Raw genomic sequence first — 21,298 nt, forward strand, 5'->3', positions numbered from 1 at the left:
TGTATGTTGTATAATTTATATGAATAATAAATAATACGAATGACTAAAATAGACTAAAATTTGAATAATTAAAATACTGAAATGACTGAATAAATTATTTTTCTTTAAAAAAATCTGTCATTAAGGTTTGCTTCATATTACTTCTTTCTGCCACGACGTCTTCCAAATTATTTAATGCAGAAAAAGCCTTATCATCCATACCTGTAGGAGTCTCAACAAAATTCCTTAGTGTTTTTAAAGCATCTTTAGCTTGTTGAATTAAAAAAACTACGAAAGACTACAAACGTGACTACCAACGCGCTAAATCACAATCGCTATACTGCACTGCCTGCACAATGTATGCAATGTACTGCACAATTCCTATGTTAACCGTAACAAAAAATATTATTTGTGAACTCGAGATAACGAAAAACGATTAATTTTATATCGAGTTATCGAGAGCAAAACACTAGTGACGCGCGACCGGCGCGATTCTATTTTTGGTCGCGCTGGGACTTCTTTATCTATTTTTAAATGTAAGCGATTCCTAACGTCGCCGCGCGGCGCGTGCGTCTGTAGACGCGTGACTGACGACCGCTCCGTAGGCGGTCAAAACGCACGAGACGCGCGACCGAGCATCGTTGAGTACATATAATTCAAAATTATATTAAATTATATTGTTGTTGTTTAATATATTTATTTGTAAAATGTCTTCAAAAGTGACTTTTACATTTGAAGAGGATTCTCTGCTGGCTGATTATGTTAGCAGACATCCATGTCTGTATGATTTACAACATAATGCGTATAAAGACATACACATAAAAGAAAACGTATGGAAAGAAATTGCCACGCGTTTAAAGAAAAGTGGTAAGTATATTTATTTACATTTAATTATTATAATAATTAGTTTGTAATATTATATTTTATAAATTAAAAAAAATTAAAGTTAAAAATGTAAAAAAAAATTAATTAATTTTGAAAATGATCATAGTTGAACATAATATACAAGAAATAATAATACCTACCTAATAATTTTAATACTAAAATTCTGAATACAATATTTTCTTTTTTAGATAATAATACATATACCTACTCGTAATATGAAGTCAAAATTATAAAGTATAAAGTAATAATAAAATAAAAGTAATAAGTATCAAGTATCAGTTTGTTGTGTTTGTTGATCTTGCCATGGAACAGCCCCTTGTGTACTATTAAAATAACATTTAAACTTGTCTCTCACAAAAAAACCATCAAAATTTGCATATCCTCCCGATCTAGCAAGTGGAATCATATTTTGGGAGGGGGGTGCTTCACTATTGTCAAATTCATAGTAATAATTGTTTGTTGTTTCCAAATATCTATTACGAAGCAGATTGTGAAGGCAACAAGCTGATAATACTAAATTATCAACAGTTTCGGTTTTTAAAGTTATAGGAGTATAGAAAACACGAAATATTTGACTTAAAAGTCCAAAACTGTTTTCCGCTGTTCTTCTGGCTCGTGACAAACGGTAGTTAAAAATCGTTTTTTTATAATCGTTCCTTGCCTCACGTCGCATCATATGAGGCTCTAACCTGAACGCTTCATCACCGACATGAACGTATGGCAATGACTGTTCGGAATTCGGAAGCTTGGCGCAATCTGGGAAGTATTCTCCTTGTTGTATTCGTTTGAATAAACTGGATTTTGTGAATATACCGCTGTCGCCTTCCTTGCCATACGCACCAATATCTACGTATATAAATTTACAATTGGCATCAACAATGGCCAGTAAAACAATTGAAAAAAAGTCCTTATAATTAAAGAAAAGCGATCCAGTTTTTCGGGGACAAAAGATCCGATATGTTTCCCGTCGATCGCTCCAACGCAGTTGGGGAAATTCCATCTCGTCCAAAATTCAGCTGAAATACGCAGTAAATCTTCTTTTGATGGTGACGGTATTAAAATTGGTGTCAGTCGCGAACTTAAACTCTTCAAAACCAATTGTAAAATTCTAGTAATATAACTCTGTGATATTCGAAATGAAAATGCCAAAGAACGTAGTGACTCTCCTGTCGCCATGAATCTATTAAATAATAAATACATCAATAAATATATTATATATATTTACATCTATATATAAACATATTATAATAATAATTAAAAGTAAATTGTATAGTATAATTTAGTGTTAGATTCTGAAATAAACGGGGCGATGAATGTATTGATTTTACGATGATGTGTTTTTTTTATTATTTTTTTTTTTTGTGTCTGTGTACACGAGAACTTGTCGAAATAATGCTTCGATTTTCAACTTAAATAGCTTTTTTGGTTCGAAAGTGAATCTAGTTGGTGCATTGGAGGAGGTCATTTTTGAAATTCCCAATAGTTTTCAAAAGCACCGTTAAAAACCAAAAAAAAAAATTAAGGAAAAACGTGAATTTTTACGCAAAATCAATTTTTGAAAAAATCGATTTTAGATATTAGTGTAACTCTAAAACTAATTACCGTAGAAACATGAAATTTTCATTGAATGGTTATACAGGCATTTTCTATATATGATAAAATTTTCAAAAATTTTCAAATCTTTTTAAGTAGACGTTTGAAATTTTCTATATTTTTAAGTTTTTTTTTTAAGCAATTGCATAGCTTTTATTGCAGGTCTGGTGTAGTGACTGAAAAAAAATTGTTCGTAACGAAAAAGCGTGACCACATTGTTTATTTATACATACTAAAGCAACCTGGTGACCATAGCAACGCATAGCTAAATTATAATTTAATTTTGATAACAGTTATTTATTTTTAAATAACAACGACTATGAACATCAAGCGCTTATAAATATAATGGTTTTGTTATGGGTTGCTATAGCAATAAATTTATATATATAAATATATAATATATAATAATATATACCTTTAAAGTATAATATATTAAAGCAATAAAAACATAAACTATAGTTTCTATGATACAAATTCCTAAATAACTAGAATAATAAAAAAATGTAAAATTATATCAACTTCTTATTTATTTAATATGCAATAGCTTTACATAGACATGCATTTTTTTTATAACCATTTTAAGTTCAAATTTTGACAAAATTTGTTTAATTGAAAATTTACAAATTCTTTAGTTGTTAAAAATTTATAATATTTATAAAATTTTTAACTTTTATAGCTAAGGATTGAAAATTTGATACGAGGTTCCACCTAATATAATGAATCTAATTTGATTGATTTGGAATTTATTTTACAGTTACCTAAATTTTTTTTAAGAATAATATAATTAATATATTATAAAATATCCTAGACTGAAAACTCGGATCCGATCAGAATCGTTTTTGGTATACAATGATATTATATCATTGAATTCCAATTTAATACCATCCATTACAGTAACCCACTTGTAAAGTACTGTACAGCAGAGCGACATCCACTTACTTACCCGCTTTTTTTAGTTGACATATGCTAATTTGTTTTTATAATTTTAGCTATAATTATACATGTTGTAATACATTTTCAAGAATTTGGCCGAAAATAAATTGTTGTATGTAATTGAAATTGTTGTATTAAATAAAACTTATACTTATGAGGAACCTTGTATTACATTTTAATAATTTTCGACAGAGTATATTTTTTTTAATGACATATGTATATTGATTTAGTTGATGATTGTAAAAAGCGTTTTAAGAACATGAAAGATACCTATAACAAAAAAAGAAGAAGCAGAAAGATGGGCACTGGGTCTGCTGCTAAAGACAAACCTTCTAAATGGATGCTTGAGGATATGTTATCTTTTCTTGACAAAACGATATATGAAAGACCGTAAATTTAACAATTTTAACATTTTTAAATATTTAATTTATTATCATCATAATACTAAATAGCATTGTTTTAATTAATGTTAAAGGACCTTAACAAATGTAACATCAATTGAAGAAAGCAGTATACATGAGGATAATGATGACTTACATGAAAGTAATGCTGATATAGCCATAGAGCCAGAAGATGAACTATCTGCACCCCAAGCTGAGGAGACTGTTGGATCAGATACACAAAAAACATCATCATCAATAGCAGGAGTAAAACGGCACAAAAAAAAATGAAGCTCTAGTCCAAGTTTTGAATAGGAGAGGTGAAGAAAGGAGACTTTTATTACAAGAGTTATCAAAAACAAATGAAGAAGACCCTATTGAAGCTTTTTTTAAAAGTATGGCTCTTACTGTTAAAAAGTTTTCTCCAGAGCTACAAGCAAAAGCTAAAATGGATGTGTTCAGAATAATAAATGAATTGGAGTTTCAAAATATTAGACCAATGTATCAGCCTGTTAGTACTTCAGATTATGTTTTCCCTAAAAGAGTAACACCTACGACTCAAACTTCAAACTTCATTGACTATAACTCTACGTCAAACTCAAGTGAGTTTGATGTTATATCTCCAATACCAAATTGGACACAAGAGTTCCATAATAATTAAATATTTTTATTTAATAATTTTTGTTTTATATAATTCCTGTAGTAGATAGTTTTTTTTAATCATTTTTATTAGTTTCTCAAAAAAGGAGTGGGTATTTTTTTTTATTAAAAAATGGTTGTTATTGTATACAGGTACTACAGTTGTTTTATTAATTAAATATTTATATTATATATTTTGTTTTTAAGTTAAATACTAATTTACTTAATTTTGATAATTTGTAATACATTTTTATGTATGGACTGGTTTAAATTTATATAATTTATATTATATCATAAATAGATATTATATGAATTTTGATTTTATTTATTATGTATATAATATATGTAATATGTATAATATGTATATATATATATATATAATGTACTATATACATATACATAACCTATTCATTATTGGCTCTATAATAATAGGATAATTATTGGAGTCACATCTTAGATACATTTGATAAAATACTTCATATTTCTTTGTTGTATTTTTTATACATTTTTATTTTAATAAATTCTCATAAAGAATTAAAATAATAAATGCTTACCTTAATGTTAATGCTAATTTTTCAGCCGCTGTAATTGGTTCTCCAACTCTGTACACTGTTATTTATTTGTATGTCATCTTCGATAAGGTTTAGAACATAGTTGAATTGATCCCAACTAAGCCTAAAAAACTCTCTAAATTTTCTGTCGTCTCGATATAAATGCTTTTCAATTAAAATATTAAAAAAACCTTCCGTTTTTCTAGCTCGAAACATCTCGTGAACTTTTTTTGTTTTATTACTTAGTATATGTTTGATTATCATTTCTTCTTCGTCTACTTCTTCTAAAAGCAGATGTAGAAGAACTTTTTTATTTTTACTGAGCGACATGGTTAAAAAATCAAACACGATACACGACAAAAAGGTTAAGTAAAACACGATGCAAACGATTAATATGATATGATATCATATTTTTAAAATAACATATGTTAATTTATTTGATAAAGTCCTGCCACGCGTCTGATGCGGCTGCGATTTGTAGTTTGTAAGGAATACCTATTCAGTCGCGCGGCGAAAATTCAAAACACGCCGCGTCAGCCGCGCCGGTCGCGCGTCACTAGACGCTTCCTTAGGAATCGCAGCTTTAAGTGTAATAGTAGTTTCAAGGGGAATTCAAAGTAGTTCGAGATAACGAAAAATTCGAGATAGCGACGTTCGACATATTAAGAATCTACTGTATAAGGAACCTACGGTACCTACTTACATATAAAATATACAATCTATTTATTATTTATGAGTAGGTAGGTAGTTAAATTAAATAGATGAAATATTGAATATCCTCGTCAAATTATTGTATTCATAAAATTATGGTGTAAACGCAGCGTTTTCCGTCACCAGTATAGCCCGTCCAAATATAAAACAATGTAAAATTAGGAGTTTGCGTTTTTATTACTTCGGCGTTCGTCCGCCAAAACGCAAGCCGACCGGCGTTTTCCGCCGCGGATAAAAACGCGGCGTATTACATCCGTCGTGTATAGCTACTTCGATATAAACCAATGCATTTTGAATTCGACGGAAAACGCGGCGGAATACGCGGCGTTCGAAACGCGGCGGAATACGCCGTGTATAGCCCCGGCCTTACAGAACACGCTTTTCGTTATGATGGTTCGATACAAGCTATGAACTTCGATAAGTCAATTTAACAAATTTTTTCGTTAAATCCTTATCGATTTACAGTATCCATCTACAGGTGGCGTAAAACGGTACAACGCGGCTTCCCCTACTCCATTCAAGCACTCGCGTTTTTCGTCATCGGCCCGCACCGGACGACCATCTGGCGTCTTGACGAATTATTGTGACAGAAATAAAAATTCCGATAATCAGAATTCGATAGACATAATATTATTATTTTGAATAATGAATATAAACTATAGCCTACTAGCATACTATATCGTCAGCCTATTTAGCAAACGGCGTAACTACAAAACACCAAATTTTACAGTAGAGGAAAAAAACGTTAATTCCAATTAACTAATTTTGACCAAACAAATATTTGTTAGTATTACTTCATTAGTAGTTGGTATTTTAGAAGTAATATAATTAAATGTATGTAATAAATAAAATTTTTCTTCTATAATAGTACATTCTTGGAGATATACGATCAATTCTAATTTTTCGACTTACGTCTGTTTTTTCTATAATAGTTACATTTTTGGAGATACGTCCAATTCTATTTTTTGGACTTAGGTCTTTTTCTTCTAGAATTTCTATTTTTATAGATAAGACAAATTTTATTTTATTGTTTTCAAAAATAATTTTGAGAACAATGTAAGTTAATTTATTTTTAAAATATTATAAATTATATTTATTACTTGATTTATTTTGACTTTGTATTTATTAAAAATAATTATTTAAGGTTTTACAACTTCTTAACCTAAATAACAACAAATTATAAATAATATTAATTATTAATCAATATTGATGAATAGTATAAATATTAATCATCACAGTATACAATATTTATAAATATAAAATAAATGTTATAAAATATAATAAGTTTTATAAAATAAAATTGAGTATCCGTTTTAATAATTAAGTAACTGTTTAAGTTCAACATTTAGATAGGAACTAATTCTTGGTATAGAAGACAATATAAAATAAAAGTAAATAACCTTGATAAATAATAACAATATTATACAAATTAATAATATCAGAAACTAAAAATAATGAACAAATAAAACATTTTTTCCTCTTTAAATAAAATGTCTAAGTGAAATTATAACAAATTATAAATCATAAATCAATATCAATTGTTGTGCAAAATATCTTTTAATTTTTGGTATAGGAGATATAAAATAAAAGTAAATAACCTTGATAAATAATAACAATATTATACAAATTAATTAATATTAGAAACTAAAAATAATAAACAAATAAAACATTTTTTCCTCTTTAAATAAAATGACGTCTAAGTAAAATTATAACAAATTAAAAATTATAAATCATTATCAATTGTTGTGCAAAATAGCTTTACTCTTTAGGTAAATTATCAAAAAACGCATGATAGTCTTTTTCCATAGTTAATTTTAGTTGTTGAAGATGCTCAAATTTTTCTTTTTTTATCTTGAGTCTATCATTGTGTTTAACCTTTATTTAAACAGAATGATGTTGTAAACTGATAATATGGAGATACGCTGGTTTCTATAGAAATTATATTATTTGTTTATCGGAGTTACGACTAATGCGTATAAATTATCACCGGTTTCATGGAAAAAAACACACTTAAATATTATGATTATGATACCATTCGACGCGCATTTTTTTTTTCTATTGAATGATATGAAAAAATGAAATTTGAATTTTTTGGAGTTACACCGTTTGCTAAATAGGCTGACGATATAGTATATATAATCAATGGCTATTACAAATTAACTATTTATATTTTATAAGCTACATTTGGTCGTGCCATCGACAGTCTAATCTTGGTCACCTTATGACAGGATACGCTGTGCCGCTGTGGGATTACTACATACTTGTATACGTCTTGACTATGACTACATATTACAGTGGCGTGTTGACCGTGATTTTGAAGGGCAGATGCCCGATCATTTTTAACCCGGCGTTAGTCACACTATGGTCAAAATGACCGCACTTTTTTTACATGCTTAATAAAACATTTATATTTTATATTTCAACCATTGATACTCAGTATACCTTTCAATAATGTTATTAAAAATAATATAATAATATTCTAAGTACATTTAATTCCATATATATAAAATAAACTAAGATAAAAGTGAGATATCATAAATTGCGGTCATTTCGACCAAATCGCGACTAATGATGTTATTATCTTTATTATTACAACTAACATTGCCAGTCTGGTTATGAAGGTAGAAATAATTTCCGGGTTTTTATTTATCTTATCAAAAGTATCAGTTTTAGTTCATACACAGACATAGGGTTTATATTTTTCTTTTATGAGTTGGACGTGACACACGATACATGTGATTTTCTAGTGCGTATTACATATTTTTTTACATACTCAAAATATTTGTAATTTTTTATTGATTGTAATATGGATCAATAATTTATAATTGATGCTTTAGACGAGGAAATATTATCAGATGATGATTTTAGTAACAGTGACTTAGATTCTGATATTGTCGTGGAAAGTGAACATGATACATGTACCGAGGAGTCTGGATTATCGTGTGATGAAAATGAATCTAGTGATCAGAATTATTTAGTAAAGGATGGGACTAAGTGGAAAGCACAAATGCCGCCTTCAAATAGTAGAACTAGGTCACATAATTTGGTAACTCATTTACCAGGTGTCAAAGGTGTTGCAAAAAATTCAAAAACTATAATTGATTCTTGGCAGTTATTTTTTCCCGATGAGGAAATATCAGAAATAGTCAATTTTACAAACATAAAAATTCAAAAAATAAAAGAACATTATTCACGAGTTAGAGATGCTAAAGATACCGATATTATAGAGATGAAAGCAATAATAGGTTTACTATATTTATCTGGTTCTTTACGATCGTCCCATCAAAATTTATGTGATTTGTGGAGGACTGATGGATTAGGTGTCGATTATTTCCACGCGACTATGAATATAAGAAGATTTCGGTTTATATTACAATGTTTGAGATTTGATGACGTCAATTCTAGAAATACTCGGATAAAAACCGATAGATTAGCTCCTGTAAGAAACATTTTTGATGGCTTTGTTGATCGTTGTTAAAAATATTATACAGTTGGTGAATATGTAACAGTTGATGAAATGCTCGAGTCGTTCAGAGGAAAATGTAGGTTTCGTCAATATATTGCAAATAAACCAGCGAAATATGGTATAAAAATATTCTCGTTAGTTGATAGTCGTACTTTTTATACCCTAAATATGGAAATTTATTGTGGACAGCAGGAAGAAGGACCATATAAAGTTGTAAATAGTGGGAAAGAAATTGTATTGCGACTCATAAAACCAATTTCAAAAACAGGGAGAAATGTCACATGTGATAATTGGTTTACTTCAGTACCACTAGCTACTGAATTACTGAAAAAACACAGAATAACCATGGTAGGGACTATAAGAAAAAACAAAAGGGAAATACCTCCAAATTTTTGTAATACACGTGGTAAAATTATACAGTCGAATATGTTTGGATTTACTAAAGGCATGACACTAGTTTCCCACGTGCCCAAAAAAAGTAAAATTGTGTTATTGCTGTCTACGATGCACCATGATAATGCCATAGATTCCAATTTAAATAAACCGGAAATTATTACATTTTATAACATGAAAAAAGGTGGTGTAGATGTAGTTGATGAGCTAAAAGGAAACTATTCAGTTGCGAGAATAAGCCGTCGTTGGCCTCCTACAATTTTTTACAGTCTTTTGAATATCGCAGGAATTAATAGCCAACTTATATACAAAGCGAACAATAATTGTAATATAAATAGACGTGAGTTCTTACAAACACTTGGTAAGCAACTTACAATGGGCTACTTACAACAACGTACAAATATCAAGACATTACCAATAGAGGTAAAACGAAAAATTGCTTCAATTTTGGGTGAAAAATACATAGAACAACCTAACGCTGGACCAACTCGTGAAGGAAGATGTTACTACTGTGATCGAAAAAAAAAATAGAAAAACAAAAACGCAATGTAAAAACTGTGAAAATTATATTTGTAAGGAACATACCGTAACGTATTGCCAGAAATGTTGCGAAGATGCACAACATTCATCAGATAATTCGGAATATTAATACAATTATTATATTTTTCATTTATTTATGTTATTATTATTTATTTTATTTATTCATTTAAATAACTCATACATACATAGTATATAGTATATAAATTTAAATACAATTTGTACATTACTTTTTTAAAATTAGGTACCTAATTTATGTACAAGGAAATAACTTTCAGTTTCGATTTTTTTTTTATAAATAAAACCATAAGTTATTAAAGTTATATGAAAATTGATTTGTTTCAATAAAATTACTAAACATATACCTATGAAACAACGTTTTTTTATAATTATTTACTTGAAAATTATAACGCGGTCGAAAAGACCGCGGTGCGATTAACTACGCAATATACACTAGTGCGACTAACGCCGGGTTAAGGGGGTGGGTGCTGGGTTGGTGGGTACTAGATTTAGTAAGAAATATTATTATACAAGACTACCTGACTACATCATCTGAATTAATTTGTTATTTAATAAGAATAATAACTTCAATAGTTATAATTATGCTAAGAAAAGCTATCTAATAGTATACCTACATATTATTAATTACACATTATACTACAGTGTACATTCTACGAATAAACAATAAATTAAAATAAGAAATTATAGTATTATGCTAGTGACTATGAGGGCATCCAGCATAAGCATTTTGAGAATATTATATTATTGCGATATAATCTATTTTTCGAATCATAAACTCGGAAATATTCAGGTTTCAGCTGTTCGTTACCAATGAACGATGATATAGATTGTATTGTACTATTGTCGTCATTATCGACCGTCGTAGTCTCGTAGACGATTATCAATAGAGGCGCACGAACTTTGATCGGATATATCGGGAATGTCATTAAAGCCTTATCTGCATAATTGTTGTGAATTGTTCAGTACCGTATGGCAAATCACCATGAACGGTTATAGTGTAGAACAACGTGTGCGTATAATTAAATTTTATTACCAAAACCAGTGCTCCGTTAGAGAAACTTTCCGCGCATTACGCGATTTTTATCCTCGACACAACCATCCTGCTGAGTTGACTATTCGACGTTTGGTTGCCAAATTCGAGTCAACTGGTTCAATAAATTATCAGCCAACACCCATACGTCAACGAAATGCAAGATCCATTGAAAACATCGCTGCTGTGCGTGATAGTGTACGGGATAACCCAAGACAGTCAATTCCTCGTCGTTCACAAGAACTTGGTCTTTCTGCGACTTCAACTTGGCGAATTTTGCGTCGAGACTTGGGTCTGCACCCGTATAAAATCCAACTAACACAAGCACTTAAGGTAAACGACCATCACAACGCCGTGTATTCGCTGATTGGGTTCTAGGGCAGTTATCAGTTGATCCAAACTTCGCTAAAAAAATCATCTTTAGTGACGAGGCCTATTTTTGGATGAATGGATACGTCAACAAACAAAATTGTTATGGGATGATACCAATCCACACAAGATACACCAAAACAAAATGCAAAAGTCACTGTTTGGTGCGAGTTTTGGTCTGGCGGAATCATTGGTCCGTACTTCTTCCAAAACGAAACAGGCATTACCATAACTGTCAACGGTGAGCGCTACAGATCAATGATCAACAACTTCTTTTTACCAAAACTCGATGATATGGATACTGAGGACATGTGGTTCCAGCAAGATGGTGCTACGTGTCACACAGCGCGTGCAACGATGGACATTCTGCTTGAACGATTTGAGGGCATGGTGATATCACGCAATGGTGACATAAACTGGCCTCCGAGATCGTGCGATTTAACGCCTTTAGACTTTTTTCTCTGGGGCTATCTTAAATCGCATGTCTATGCAAATAAACTACAAACGATTGATGCCCTCAAAGCCAACATAACCAACGCCATCCAGCAAATGCAACCAGATTTATGCGACAAAGTGGTAGAAAATTGGACTTCCCGAATACGTGCCACCAAGAAAAGCCGAGGTAGACATTTGAACGTTGTTATATTCCATAAGTAATTGCCATATAACGTTCTTTAAAATAAAATAAAAATTAAGTAGATATCTCACACACAACTTGTTTTTTTCACTATGAAACATCGAGCGTCCTTATTGAAAAACCCTATATTTTACCTACTAAATTTTTGTTGTAAACATAGTGTCATAGTCTTAAATTATAGCAGTGAAAACTAAATAGTAAATAGTACATAACTAAAATTTTTTTTTCATAATAACTGTCGATTATATTTATTAAGTATGTCTGAAAGAGGTGTATGTCACTGTGGTAAAAATATTTTATTAATGAACAAACATAATCGTGATTTACATTTGCGTTCATGCAAGAAGAGAAAGAATTGTGTATCAAATGTTTCTATTCAAAAATTTTTTATCGTTAGTGGATCTAAGGATAATTTGACAAAAAAACCAGCACTGACCGAAAAATCTTTCATCAGTATTAATAACAGTAAGTATTTATTTTTGTATTTAATGTTTTATGGTTGTATCTTGTATAATATGTTTATATATTTTATTACATTGTTACAACTTACAATATAATAATAGTAATAACATTTTATAATAATATATTAATATGTATCAAATATCAATTATGTTTACCTACCTATTAATTTTTATATACTCAACTACATTATCCAAACATATTTATTTAAAATCTAAATATTTGTATGATTATTTATTAAAATATATTAATTATTTCTTCATATTCAATTTCAATAAATCAGGCAAGGATACCATAGAATTGGATACTATTAAAGCCTTACAGAATGTGGTAGATGACATACCTCCTTGCTCTTTTTCTACTGAAAGTGTTTTACCAGGTAATTATTTAAAATCTAAATATTTGTATGATGATTTATTAAAAATATATTTGGTAATTATTTCTTCATTTTCAATTTCAATAAATCAGGCATGGATACCATAGCATTAAATATTATGATAAGTTATAAGTTAATAACGCCTGCTATAATATAAAAATAAATGGTTCAGCATAAGCTGTAATAATATGCAAGTGTAAACTGTAAAATGTGTATCTGCATTGTCATATTGTCCTTAATAATTGTTTTTAATGGTCTTATTAATTATTATCTAGTATTTTATATTTATATTATTATTGAGATTACGATGAATTGAATTTGACCACTAAATAGTTTAAACTAATTTAAAGGTTTTTAATTTACTTCTTAGTAACAAACTACTCTATTACTATTATAATAACTTATCTATATTAGTAAATTATTAAATTATATAAATTAATTAATTTGAAAATCACATATTGATTTAAATGTGGCATGTGCAAAAAATGCAACAATTTTTGACTTTAAGGTGTATTTTATCAAGTTTGAATTAAATTTAAAATAATAAAAATAATTATAATACTTACTTAGTTTACTTTTATAACATTATATTTCAATTGATTATTTATCATTAGGTATTTTGTTTTTAAATTATTTTATTAAATTGTAGTTAGAAAAGATAGTTGTTAATCAATCTTATTATTATTCACTGAATTTTATTTATATAGGTGATTCTAATGGCTCATCAATAATAAACATACACAATGAAGTTACGGCTAATTTTGAAAGATACCCAAATGATCCAGCTTTGGTTAACAGTTCTGAAATAACCAGTGAATATTTATCATACATGATTTCTATTGGTCCATGCCAACCTTTAGCTTCAAATATTCCCGGTAAATCATTCCCTAAAAGGAAGCAAAACAATATTTTTCGATCATTTCATGATACTTATTATTACAAAATGTTACCTGATAAATCAACTGTTAAAAGAACTTGGGTCTCCTATTCACCTTCAATCGATAGAGTTTATTGTATTGTCTGTAAACTATTTGGAACAACTAAAGGAAAACTAATTCTTTATCAAGAGAAGGGACAAATGATTGGCAACATATTTCTACTAGACTTAATGAACATGAATCGTCTATAGATACCGCATGGGGTACCTTAATTGGTAACGGGCGTGACAAACCCGCGGATCCCAGTCATTGGCGTAGGGAAAGTTGCGCTCCCATCGCCCAATACACTGCAAAGTATATTGCAATAGCACCACGCTGACTTTAAGTAGTCGGCGCGGAACGGCCCTCCAATCTTGGGGGTTGAGCTTCGGGCCAACAACCCGTTCTCGCAAAAAACACTCAGTTAAGAAACCATCAAAAAAGCCTCGGAACTGGATTGAAAATGGCAAACAACTGGAATCGGAAAATGGGCTACGTATAGGAACTTGGAACGTCAGAACACTAAACAAACCTGGAGCATTGCAATATGTACTTGACGCTTATAATAACTATACAATTGACATATTAGCAGTACAAGAGATAAGGTGGCCAAATAGTGGAAACCTAAAGAAAGACAATATAACATTATTTTACAGTGGCACTACTAATGGAAGACATGAAAATGGAGTAGGTTTTATATTACACGACAAGATACTACCAAATGTTAAGACCTTCTCAGCCTTTAATGATAGAATTTGCTATATACGTATAGCGGGAAGGATATTTGACTTAATTATCATAAACTGCTATGCCCCAACAGAGGAAAAAGATGAAGACATAAAGGACAAATTCTATGAAGAACTAGAAAGGGTATATGACACTTTACCGTTGCACTGTATAAAGATAGTAGTAGGTGATATGAACGCGAAGGTTGGAAGGGAACATATATATAGACCGGTCATAAGACCTAACAGCTTACATGAAATTAGTAACGGAAATGGAACCAGACTGATAAATTTTGCACATTCAAAAAATTGTATAATAAGCAGTACATATTTCCCCAGAAAAAATATACACAAAGTCACTTGGAAATCCCCTGATGGAAGAACATTTAATCAAATTGACCACATACTTATCGACAGGAGATTTAGGGGATGCATAAGGAATGTAAGAACGTATAGAGGAGCTGACGCAGACTCAGATCACTACCTAGTGTATGCGAAATTTAACCTGAGACTGGCAACAAAATGGAACTTGGAAAAAAGGAAACCTACAATAAAGTACAACATTCAAAAATTAAATGATATTGAAATAAATCATAATTATATTGAGAGAATTGCACATGAATTACAAAATAATAATATAAATCAAATAAGCCATAGTACAGAAATTGATACGATTTGGAACAGAACAAAGGGAGCGGTGGTTAATAGTGCAACGGAGATTCTAGGAATGAAACCAAAAGAAAAGAATAAAAACTGGTTCAACGATCTGTGTAAGAATGCAGTTATCAGAAGAAACGAATTGAGGAAAAAAGCACTACAAAATACATCAGACGAGTGCATAAGAGAATATGAAGAACAAAGAAAGTTGACAAATAAAGCGTTAAGGAGAGAGAAACGTCTAAACGAAAAGAAGAAAATAGAAGAAATAGAAACCAATAGATACAACGCAAAAAAGTTTTTCAAAATGACCGGGGAAGTAAAAGTTGGCTTTAAACCACAAACAAGGATCTTAGTGGACGGTACGGGAACTATGATCACAGAAGAAAGACAAGTAATTAACCAATTCAAGGAACATTTTGAAGACCTCCTGAACCGACCCTCAATAGGGCAGGGTTTAAATCCAAGCGAGGACTGCCTAACAGCAGAAATAGATATAGACGCTCCCAAATACGAAGAAATTGATAATCTGATTAAGAGTTTTAAAAATAACAAAGCCCCAGGATAAAACAGCATAGTAGCGGAATTACTTAAAAAAGGTGGTACGATGTTGGTGAGCAAAATTACAGAAGTTATTAAAACAATATGGAAAACTGAGACAATTCCGGAAGAATGGAAAACTGCAATTATATGCCCAATATTTAAAAAAGGTAACCCTACTAAAACTGAGAACTATAGAGGAATTTCGCTACTGGACACATGCTATAAAATTCTGACAACACTGATATTAGAAAGGTTAAACCCGTATGTTGAAGAAATAGTTGGGAATTACCAATGTGGGTTTAGGAGAGGAAAATCCACAACAGACCATGTTTTCGCGCTAAGACAATTAATGTCAAAATACTATGAATTTGGGAAGGACCTGCATCTAGTCTTTGTGGATTACAAGCAGGCGTATGATAGTGTAGACAGAGAAGAGCTTTGGAAAGCATTGGTAATTTTAGGAATACCCAAAAAGTATGTGAACCTAATAAAAGCATGTTACGAAAAAACACTATGCAGAGTGTGTTATATGCAAGGCATCTCAGATCCTTTTGAAGTCAAATCTGGCCTTAAACAAGGGGACGCGTTGTCACCTGCTCTATTTAACCTAGCCCTCGAAAAAATAATTAGAGACACAAACGATGACAGAAGGATGGAGATAAGCAATGAACAAGTTAGGTTAGCCTATGCAGATGACATTGTGCTGATGGGTGAAACCAAAGAGGAAATCATCAACTCAACATCTAAACTCATAAATGCAAGTAAAGGAATAGGATTACATGTAAACGAGGGGAAAACTAAGTATATGGTCGTATCGAGAAGACCACCAAATATAGATTCTATAGTAGTGGATAATTATAAATTTGAAAAAGTTGATAATTTTAAGTATTTAGGCGTAAACATCAACTACAAAAATGATATGCATATAGAAATAAGTGAACGGATCACTAGTGGAAATAGATGTTACTTCAGTATTATCAAACTCCTGAGGTCTAAGCTGTTATCGAGAGGATCAAAGATACTACTATATCATAGCTACCTTAGACCTGTGATAACATACGCCTGTTAAACCTGGTCGTCAACTAAAGGTGATAGCAGAAGACTTATCACGTTCGAAAGGAAAGTGTTACGAACCATTTATGGACCAATCTTCAACCCAGAAACACAGACATACGAAAGAAGAAGCAACGAAAATATAAATTCTCTTTATAATAAGCCAGACATACTCTACTTTATTAGGAAAAAACGACTAGAATGGTTCGGACATGTATGGAGGGCAGATGGACAATTAATTAAAAATGTACTTATCAATAAAATAAATAAAACGAGACCCCTAGGACGACCCAAAACCCGATGGATTGACGTAGTTGCCAAAGATATAGAAATGATAGACCAGGACGCAACTTTAGAGACAGCATATCAGAGAGAGAGGTGGAGAGAAATTTTGATGGCAGCGATGGTCCTAAATGGACCGCTAAGCTGAAGAAGAAGAAAGAAAGAAGAATCGTCTATAGATCATTTAAACTCGTTAATAAGGTATTCCATGTATGTTAAGAATAATCGAGTAGATGTAAATTATCTTAGACTAACTTCAAACACAAAAGTAGCCGAAAATAGAGAAACAGTAAAAGTTATAATTGAAATAATTATTTATCTTGCAAGACAAAATATTCCATTCAGAGGACATGATGAAAGTGTTAATTCGTTGAACCGAGGAAACTTTTTGCAACTCGTTAAGTTATTATCCCAACAAAAGACCGTTGAGAATGAAAACATTTTCTACCACTCGCTGGACTTCACATCATCGGTCGCTGTTTGTAATAATTGAAAAGTTCAAGGCTATTGTTGCAACTCTCGAAGATTTCTCAGAATCAATTGATCGACTGTGTAGTTCAACTGCTAATAATTTACTAAAGAACATCACTTCTTTTAGTTTTGTTACCGTTATGTTTTAAATGAATAAAATATTTGATATTACTACTCCACTATCGACATATTTACAAACCACATCAAATGATTACATTCAAGCATTAACAATGGTCGATATTGCTGATCAAAGATTATCAAAATTGAGGACACAAGAGTCAGTTGATACTATTTTACAAGAATCAAAAGAGTTTTCAGTTAAAAATGAACTTGATGAAATTGAATTTCCTAAAATTAGGCAAAGGAAACGAAAAAGAATGGACGATGAGAATAATTCTGATGAAATCACAAATAGTCCAGTGGACTACTTTAGAACAAATTTTATTTTTTATGTATCGACAAAATTAAAGTTTCTTTAACAGTACAGTTTAAAGATGCTAGAAATATTATGAAAGATTTATCATTTTTATCATACGAGAGATTAATGAAAGTAAGCAATGGAGATGTAGTGCCAAAAGATACCTTTGATTCCCTTAAAACCTGAATTCCTGAAATAGATAAAGATTCAATTGGAATGGAATATAGAAATTTTGCTATGAGTTTTCAGAAATTACAATCAGGTATATGTCCAGAACAGTTACATGATGAATATGTCTTTGTCGCGTATCGGTTGAACTGTTATCGAGTAGGTAATAATCGGAATGATAATATTGTTATCGGCTAGTGCGGCCGACGGGTTTGCCCTCGATCAATTTGTATTGTACATAATAATTGAGTCGTCGTCGAAAAAGAGTAAACGTGACATGTCGGCTCCGCATTATAGTGAAAATAAAATAAAAGTATTTAATATTCTATTTTCTCAATTTCGTATAAATTATTAATTAAAATAATAGTCTAATCAACCTGAATATCCGAAGTAACCAGCAACGGAAACTTACAGTCCACTCCGCAACATTTGGTCCTTCGGGCCGGATGTTCAGTGTTGATTAGCAAAGCGTAGGGCGTATCGAGGTGTTAATCGAGTATAGTGCAAAAGTTAAAGTTACAAAGTAACTGCGGATTAAATAAAATTGTGCGTAGTAAAATTGTTACGTGGCTTTTGCGAGCAAAATAAATCGGATATTCGTATGTTTCGAAAATCGAGAAAACAATATACAATACATCCATAGTGCAGGCAGCTGGCAAGTACAGTACTACAGCTTAGATGGTGTATTGTGTATGACGAAAAAGGGGCAAATCAATAACCTCAGCGACGATCAAGTTTCCCAAGCAATAGCGGGGCCTCTCGAGAAAAATTGTCATTCAACGTCTGGCATAAAGGTAAGAGTCCCTGATTAAAAATAATTCCTGTGTAAAATTTCCTTAGGTTTCCCCCTAGTGAGTAAAAAAAAAAAGGTGTACATAGTATGTGAAGCAGGTCGAATGAACACAGATAACAGCCAACAGGTTTAACGTAATAAGCGAGGTATATAATATATTATATTAAGCCGAAATAGTAACGCGAGAATTGATATGACATGACGGCTGACGAGAGAAATCTCACGATAAGACGCGCCAATTAAAAGGCACGGTTACCGATAAAAGAGAGAATAAATAAAGTAACTGAATTAAAATTAAGTAAGATTTGTTTACGTCAGCACGAAAATAAAAAGTGCTTTGTGAAGTATTGCTTCAAGTGTTCGAAACCGCATAATACATTGTTGCATTTAGCGCAAATTAAAAATGCAAAACAAGGTAACAAAAATTCAACTGAAAATGCAGAAGAGAGCATGTCGGCGGCATCATCATCAATAAGTGCGCATACGCTGGTACAAAATGACGAACAGGTATTATTATCAACAGCGGTGGTGCATAAACACAATGCTAGCGGTGAAAACGTCGAATGCCGTATATTGTTGGATTCCGGCTCACAGTGTAATTTAATTACCGAAAATATGGTTCAAAATATAAGATTAAAAAGGTATCAAGTGCAGCACACAGTAAAGGGTATCGGTGGGATAACACAACCGGTTACGCGAGCTGTAAATGTTTCAATTACATCGCGATATAATAGTTTCAATTTAATATTGACCTGCCCTGTAGTACAAAAGATCACACATTGTATGCCTAATAATGAGGTGGAAAATTTCGTCGCTCCCAGTGATATAAATCTCGCGGACCCGTTATTTAGGCGTCCGCAAAAAATAGATTTGTTATTAGGGAACAAACATTTCTTCGAAATAATATATGCTGGCCAAATTAAACAGCACATTGCCGGACCGATATTTCAGGAAACACGTTTCGGCTGGGTGGTAGCTGGACCGGTCATAAGAAAGAGCTGTAAGGATATCAAGGACGTAAGTAGCGTAACACACACAGCGTGTGTGAACAATGACACGCATTTTGAAAATTTGATATCAAAATTTTTGGCGTATAGAAAAATTGGAGACGGACCCACCTTTAACATTAGAAGAAAAAATGTGTAGGAGTCATTTTGACAAAACAGTCCAACGAGACACAAACGGACGTTTTATTATCCGTTTGCCGTTTAAAAATACAAATAACGCGTCCGCATTAGGAAAATTTCGTATAAATTATTAATTAAAATAATAGTCTAATCAACCTGAATATCCGAAGTAACCAGCAACGGAAACTTACAGTCCACTCCGCAACAGTCTTAATTAGTGAGAACACAAGTAACGAAGATGATTCTATAATAAATAGCGAAGTGGATGACGAAGACATAGTACATAACAGTTAAAAAAAAATGGTATCTCCCACACAAATATTTGAACTTTTGAACTCATTTAAGTTAGCCTCAGCATTTCCTAACTTATATATTGCTTACAAATCACTATGCACAATACCAGCTACTTCAGTTTCCAGTGAACGTTCCTTTTCAAAAGTTAAACTCATTAAGACCCGTTTACGTTCAACTATTGGTCAAGGTAGATTGGAAGGTTTACTGCTTCTATCTTGTGAAAAAAGATCTTTCCGACAAAATTAATATTCAAGAAGTTATCGATACGTTAGAAAACAAATCAACTATATTAAAAAAAGCTTTGATGTTTAAATAATATTTGTTATATCTAATAATAAAAATAAGCAATTTTATATAAATACTATTCATAATTCATGTAAACATTTTCATCTTTTTATAATGTTATTTTTGTATAACTATTACAGTTAGAAACTAATATATTAAGTTTACAAAGTTGTTTATGATAAGTATTAAATTTATTTTTTAGTTACTTCTACATGAACTTAATATTAATTACTAAGTGTACGGTGGACTACATAGTAATTAATACTTCAATTATAGCATTCAAAATAAAGTGATAGGTACTTGTTTGTTGTATATAGTATGGCACATGGGTCATGGGTAGTGGGTACTGCGTAAGATTTAAGGGGTGGTAGGTTATTCAAAAAATTAATTGCCCGATAAAATATTTCACTTCGCCACGCCACTGACATATTACAATACTTCTCTAAGTTATACCTAATTGTAATTAATCAAGAAATTTGGATCAGAGGTATATACCCTGATCAATGGCACAATTCGATTATAATACCGATCCCTAAACCCAATAAAAACAAATTTGATATTATCAATTATAGACCTATTTCACTTATTAATACAATAACAAAAACC

At 31.2% G+C, this 21,298-nt stretch overlaps 2 protein-coding genes across 2 annotated transcripts; both read left to right on the forward strand.

Annotated features, from left to right (window-relative positions):
- Positions 1-686: 686 nt before the first annotated feature.
- Positions 687-4,061, forward strand: LOC132943462 (uncharacterized). Its single transcript, XM_061012475.1, has 3 exons — positions 687-846; positions 3,621-3,780; positions 3,866-4,061. Exons 1-3 carry the CDS (start codon positions 687-689, stop codon positions 4,059-4,061), a joined length of 516 nt encoding a protein of 171 aa, XP_060868458.1.
- Positions 4,062-11,070: 7,009 nt separating this feature from the next.
- Positions 11,071-11,496, forward strand: LOC132943471 (uncharacterized). Its single transcript, XM_061012487.1, has one exon. It carries the CDS (start codon positions 11,071-11,073, stop codon positions 11,494-11,496), a length of 426 nt encoding a protein of 141 aa, XP_060868470.1.
- The last annotated feature ends 9,802 nt before the right edge of the window (positions 11,497-21,298 follow it).

This window comes from Metopolophium dirhodum, chromosome 1 (assembly GCF_019925205.1).
Source record: "Metopolophium dirhodum isolate CAU chromosome 1, ASM1992520v1, whole genome shotgun sequence".
NCBI classification, from domain to species: domain Eukaryota; kingdom Metazoa; phylum Arthropoda; class Insecta; order Hemiptera; family Aphididae; genus Metopolophium; species Metopolophium dirhodum.

Excerpts from the sequence above, each read along its gene's own strand:
- LOC132943462 (XM_061012475.1), top strand. The coding sequence starts at position 687 with ATGTCTTCAAAAGTGACTTTTACATTTGAAGAGGATTCTCTGCTGGCT. Across the intron at positions 847-3,620 it reads CACGCGTTTAAAGAAAAGTG|TTGATGATTGTAAAAAGCGT; the intron begins GTAAGTATATTT and ends ATATTGATTTAG. Across the intron at positions 3,781-3,865 it reads AAAACGATATATGAAAGACC|GACCTTAACAAATGTAACAT; the intron begins GTAAATTTAACA and ends TTAATGTTAAAG.
- LOC132943471 (XM_061012487.1), top strand. The coding sequence starts at position 11,071 with ATGAACGGTTATAGTGTAGAACAACGTGTGCGTATAATTAAATTTTAT.